General features: G+C 54.2%; 1 protein-coding gene across 1 annotated transcript; it reads right to left on the bottom strand.

Annotated features, from left to right (window-relative positions):
• Positions 1-1,569: 1,569 nt before the first annotated feature.
• LOC136138738 (keratin, type I cuticular Ha5-like) lies at positions 1,570-5,410 on the bottom strand. Its single transcript, XM_065897563.1, is given in 11 exon segments — positions 1,570-1,620; positions 1,622-1,727; positions 2,339-2,559; positions 3,067-3,105; positions 3,107-3,193; positions 3,467-3,576; positions 3,579-3,621; positions 3,728-3,881; positions 4,065-4,150; positions 4,950-5,177; positions 5,180-5,410. Coding segments are annotated over 11 exon segments (1,356 nt in total).
• Between the last annotated feature and the right edge of the window lie 660 nt (positions 5,411-6,070).

Genomic DNA, 6,070 nt, shown 5'->3' with positions numbered 1-6,070 from the left:
AGCTGGCCTCCTTCCACCACTGAGGTAGGACAGGAGAGAGGCAGTGAGTGGACATCCTTCCTGTCCCATCCCAAGGCTTCCCTCCGACAAGGGTCAATCCCACCCCTGACACCTGACACACTGCCTGGCCCAGGGAGGCACTTAGTAAAAGTTTGCTGAGTGAACTGAATGATCCTGAGACCCTCATCTTCTTTAGGACCAAGGGGTTCCAAGAAGATGGGAGCTGAGGTGGTGCCGGGCACCAGGAGTGAGGGCACTGGGAGAGCCCAAAACTCCAGGCCTTCCTTTACAGGGGGTGGGAAAGGGGAGGATTCTAAAATTGAATCAAGGTGAACCCTACTGGGTGCTCTTAAGGGTTGGGGGTCTCAGGACTACCTTGGTCAGCATCTTTCACCAATCTGTTCTCCACCTGGAGCACGGTCACAACTCTCTTGGCGTCGCTGAAGCTCCTTAGCGGTGCTCTTGGCATCTTACGAAGAGCATATGGCCATCTAGAGGCAACTTGTCTTCCTTTCTATCTCAGAGAGTTTTGCCTTCATCCTTCTCCGTTTCCCATTGGGATTGGTGGGGCTTTTGCCATTTGCCTGGTCTGTCGAGGAGGGACATTCTGGGCACAGGTGAGTCTTTGGTCCGAGATGCTGGGAGCTCCCACTTCCATGCGGAAATGCCTTGGGACCCAAAGGCACCATGCACCTCATCAGAGGTCAAGAGCACATGAGAACATGATGAGTCTCTTAAGAACAAGACTGTCTGGACTGTGGGTGGAAGTCACAGTGGCGGGCTCACTCTCCCATCTCCTGCTTTGGATGGGCTGTGGGTTTTAAGGGGTTTTAATCCCTGGGTATGGGATTCCGTACTGTTTCTCTTACAAGGACCACAGGCATGAGGCCAATGAAGTGGCCTAAAATGCTTCACATTATACAGATCTCAGCGTTAATCAGCCTCTCCTGGGACCCCAGAGCGACCATATATACTGAGAGGGTAGTAGTAGGGGTCTGGTCACCTGTCACCTGTCACAACACTGGAATCTTGGAGAAGGGTCTTAATCAGGAAAGCTGAGCTAAATGCTACACTGTAGACCTCTAACCATCCCAAATAGGGGCACAGGGACCCTGTCATCCTCAGGGTCATACATGGTCCAACCTCCCCCATTCATCTGCCCAAAAGTCACCCCTCCACACCCAGCAGAGACACAAACCAACAATATCAGAACAGAGCTGGTTAGGCATCGAGAACCAGAGCAAACGTGCTTTATTGTTCCTCCAACAGGAGCCCTCTGCTGCATTTCAGACCCCACCAAAACAGCACCCAGAAGGAAAACCCGGCCCAGGAGGCAGCCTGAGAACAGAGACTCTGACCTCCGTTGAAATGATGAGCAGCTGAGGGCTTCAGGGTTGGCCAGCCTTAGTGACAGGCTTTGAGAAAGGTGAAGGTGTGGAAGGCTTCTCAGGGCCAGACCTGGGCCTGGGCTCTGCACAAAGACAGGGACTGGGCTTTAGGATTACGGTTGAATTGAGGCCAAGTCCAAGCCCTGGAGATAATGGCCTTGGCTTACTAGACTAGCCACTCTCAGAACCGGACCCCTGGGCAGGGCACACAAATCGGGGGGGGGGGGGGGGCGGCTACAGGTGGTGCGGGCTGCGCCAGGCCCACAGGAAGCCGCTGGAAGACAGGGGAGGCATGACTTGGAGGACGAGTGCTCAGGGGCACACGGGTTACAGGGGAGCCTAGGAGTAAAAAAAGGCCAGAACACCATAATTTTCCAGTTGCTGTTTTCAATAACCCGGAGCACCTTAAAAATCCGCCTCGTCCTGGAGTTCGGGGTTTGGGGGCATGAGCCACCCGTTCTCCTTGCCGGGCCCTGCAGTAAGCCTTTCTCTGCTCCAGACTCCAATGTTTCGGTTTGTTTCGCCTCCCTGTGCGTCAGGCACACGCACTTGAATTCAGTGACAGTTGTCAAAGAAAGAAGTAGTTATGGTATATCATGTAGTTCGGCTGTGAAAAATACAATGAAGTCATAATGATGAAAACTCTAAATATTGATTTAACTAAAAGTGAAATACATATGAATAATCAATTACATTCAAGAATTAATTTAATAATTTTTTTTTGTTAATGAATGAAGAAGAAAAGAAGAAATACCCTAGTCCTGCCCCCTCATTTTACCAATGGGGAAACACAGGCCTTGCCAGGGTTGCGTGATGAATGTATAACAAGACCTGAACTAAAACCCAAGGCTCCTGATTCCAAATGCTGGGCTCTTCCCAGGCACCATGCTGTATCCCCAGAACTTTGTAGATCGTATTCAGAAGATGAGAGAGCATGCAGGGATCCTCACTTGGAGTCCTCGCTCTCCAGCAGCCCCCGGTGCGTGTTGATCTCACACTCCAGCCAGGCCCAGACATCCAGAAGGACCTGGTACTCCTGGCTCTGCCACTCCAGGTCCCAGCGGATCTCCACCAGCTGGGCCTCCACGTTGGTAATCAGGCACTGCATCTGGGCCAGCTGGGAGCTGTAGGGGGCCTCCATCTCTGCCAGGGTGGATTCTAAAGCATCTCTCTGTGAGGGCAAGGATTGTACAGGGAGGAAAAAGGTTAGATGTCAGAGGAGGAGCAAGGAAGTCACACCTAATCCATCTGAGTCTCAGTGAGGCCTCAGAATCCAGGAACGGGAGCTCAGAGAATCACTTTGAGCCTGGATGGACCACAGTCAGATATCTCATTTGAGATGAGCCAATTAGCCCCTCTAGCCTCCTGATCTATAAAGAGGAGCTCCCCTGTTAATGAAATCTCTGAGTCACTGATAATTGTCCAGAATGAATCTGCTCACACGAAGACAGGAGCTGCTGCTACCAGGCCATGCTGGCGCTACAGGCCTCCTGTCCTTTACCCCGGGACATTGGTGAATGGGGGCTGGGCCCTTGTTCCCTCTTCTCTGCACAGAAAATCCCTGACACTCAAGAACTTGACCTTCTGGAACCTGCCATGTGGTGAGAAATAGAGGCTGGAGGGCTCCTGCACTGCTAGGCTTGGTCCAGCAGCAGCCCCGAGCCAGCATCGGGCTCGCCATGCTGTGCTGGGCCTGCAGCTCGATCTCCAGGGCATTTGACCATGCATTTGAGCTCAGTGATCTCTGCCCAGCAGGACTGCAGCTGCTCCAAGCTGGACACCATCTGCTGGTTCAGCTCCTCGGTCTGAAACATACACACACAGGGACACTGGGGACTCAGCTTGAGAGACCGACAGAGGCCACTTAAGATCATGGGCCAGGTCCAGATCACCCAGTCTACCCCATTCATTTCACCCTTGGGGAAACTGTTGCTTTCAGGACAGCAACCTGCCCAAGGTGCACAGGGAGGTCAAAACAGAGCTGGGACCCAAACTCAGGCTTCCTGACTCACAGCCTCAAGGTCACTCTTGTGACCCATTCTATGTCTCTGTCACACTGACTGTTTCAATGTACCCACCTGGCTGTTGAACCAGTCTTCAGCATCCCAGCGGTTATTCTCCACCAGGGCCTCGTACTGGCACCTCATCTCATCCAGAGCACAGTTCAGGTCAACAGGTCGGGCAGCGTGACATTGAGTCTATCACCTAGTTGGCAGCACAGCGAATTCACTTCCTGTGGCACAGACCAGGGTCAGCACTAACTTTCCCAGAGGACTGCCTCACTCATCCCCCTCCCCCATGCTCACGTGATCCCATGTTTACCTGCACCCCATGCTCACCCCCTCATGGTTCTTGAGGCTAAGCAACTCCTCCTTTAGGGACTCCGTCTGGGCCTCCAGATCAGCCTTGCACAGGGTCAGATCATCCAGGATCCTATACAGGCCGTTCATGTCTGACTCCACCAGCTGCCGTATGGACACCTCCATCTCGTACCTGGCAGGCACATAACAGGGCGCCTAAAGCTGCTTTTCCTTTTTATATCTAAGTCAGATCCCACCCCAGACTGGCCTGGTGCTGTGTGTCCTGCCTTGTGCCTCAGGGACTCGGTAACCAAAAGTCTGAGCACCACCAATGTCCAGCTCTACCAGCCCCCAACCAATGAGCGAGTGGGGCAACTCACTTGGTCCTAAGTCATCTGCAGCCAGCTTGGCGTTGTCCATCTGCACCACCAGCCTGGCATTCTCTGCCTTGGTGCACAGGGTCTGGGGAAATAAAGAAGTGACTTCAGTGAAAGAAAGGGCATTCTTCTGGCAGGAGCTCCCCAAAGCTGGTGCAGGCTGCCTTTGAAGGAAGAGGGTCACCCATCCCTGGGCTCTTGGCACTGAGACTCCATGGAGCCTTATGGGCATGCTGTAGGGATCAGAGCAGGTGACCCCTAAGGTCCCTACCAATGCAGAGCACCTCTCACCTGGGTTAGAGAGAGGGAAATGCTGCAGGAAAGGCCTGGCATGGCGGTTTCCTCCTGTCTTCCTATCTCCCAGGACTACAGGGGGTTCACGGCAGGTTATTACCGAGAACATACTCTGTAATTCCCTGGACACAAATGGTCCCTCTCAGGAGTCAGCTAGGACTTTCTGGGAATGCGGGCTGGGCAAGAAGGAAACTTCCCTTCCCTGAGTTAGTTATAGGAGACCTGGTCTGCACCAAACCCATCAACCCCGATCCCCTCACCTTAAAAAAAAAAAAAGAAAGAAAAAATTAAAACTCAGAGAGGTGGCTTGTGGTACTAAAGTTCTCACAACCAGTTAATTCATAGAGCCTGTATTCAAGCTGTGGCTCCACTAACGGCCCCTGGATCACCTTGAATAAGTCAGTTAACCAGCCTGAGCCTCAGTGCTCTCATCTGTAAAATGGCCTCATCATACCTCCCTCATAAGATTATTGAGAGGAGCAAATGAGGCCACCCGTGTGACCAGGCTTTGCGACCGCTGAAGTGCCCCGTGGGAGCAGGGTTACCAGGCCAGTGCTGCTGGCACCAGGCTCCTACTCTGAACCCCTCACCTTCTGCTGGAGCTCCTCGATGGTCCGGAAGCGGGACTGGTAGTCGGGGCACACAAGGGGATCTTGTTGCTGGCTTCGCTCCCGGATGCGGCTCTCCAGCTCCGCGCTGTCCCGCTTCGGCTGCCGCACCTTCTCCAGGTAGCTGGCCAGCCGGTCGTTCGGGAACCGCATGGTCTCCTTCTTGTTGCCGGTAAGGATGCCCTCCCCGACCCAGCCCCCTCCCCCTCCATGCTGTAGCTGCTGGCAAAGCCTCTGGAGGGGAGACAGCTGGCAGCCCTGCAGGGGCTCCTGCCCAGCCCAGCTGAGCGGGCAGAGAGGCTCCAGGCCCTCCAGGACAGGCCGGGGAGCTTGAAGAAGCTGCTGGAGTACATCGCGGACACGCAAACTGAGTCCCCACTGGCCCCTCCCGGGACCTTGAGAGGCCCCAACGAGAAGCTGGCCTTGAGGCATTTGGAAACCATGGCTTCGGCAGCACAAGGGATCAATCTCCGAGGCCAGATGCCCCCAGTGCAGAGAGGCAGCTCCTCACACCGGGTTTATATCTCTGCCCCGGTGGGTGTTGGCCTTTACGAAGTGTTTTCTCCTCATCAAAGTTAATACCACTTTCTATCAGAACCCCTCATTAACCTGTTACTTAGCTTCCCGTGAACATCTCCCGGCCTCGTAAAAACGGAGCCCCGTTGGACCCGTGGCTACGTCGAGACTCATCTGCGCCCCCCTGTGTCTCCGGGAGGACCAAGTCGCCATCTGTGCTTCAAAGGGGCCTGTCATCAACACCCAGACCTCAGCCTCCTGGTTAAGAGGTGTGGGAGTCCAGCCACCACCTTTTTTTTTTTAAATCAAGGGTGATATTATTATTATTTATTTATGGCTGTGTTGGGTCTTCGTTTCTGTGCGAGGGCTTTCTCTAGTTGTGGCAAGCGGGGGCCACTCTTCATCGCGGTGCGCGGGCCTCTCACTATCGTGGCCTCTCTTGTTGCGGAGCACAGGCTCTAGACGCGCAGGCTCAGTAATTGTGGCTCACGGGCCCAGTTGCTCCGCGGCATGTGGGATCCTCCCAGACCAGGGCGCGAACCCGCGTCCCCTGCATTGGCAGGCAGACTCCCAACCACTGCGCCACC

This window comes from Phocoena phocoena, chromosome 19 (assembly GCF_963924675.1).
Source record: "Phocoena phocoena chromosome 19, mPhoPho1.1, whole genome shotgun sequence".
NCBI classification, from domain to species: Eukaryota; Metazoa; Chordata; class Mammalia; order Artiodactyla; family Phocoenidae; genus Phocoena; species Phocoena phocoena.
Note: the sequence above shows the minus strand (reverse complement) of the source record. Positions and strands in the feature narration are given on the sequence as shown.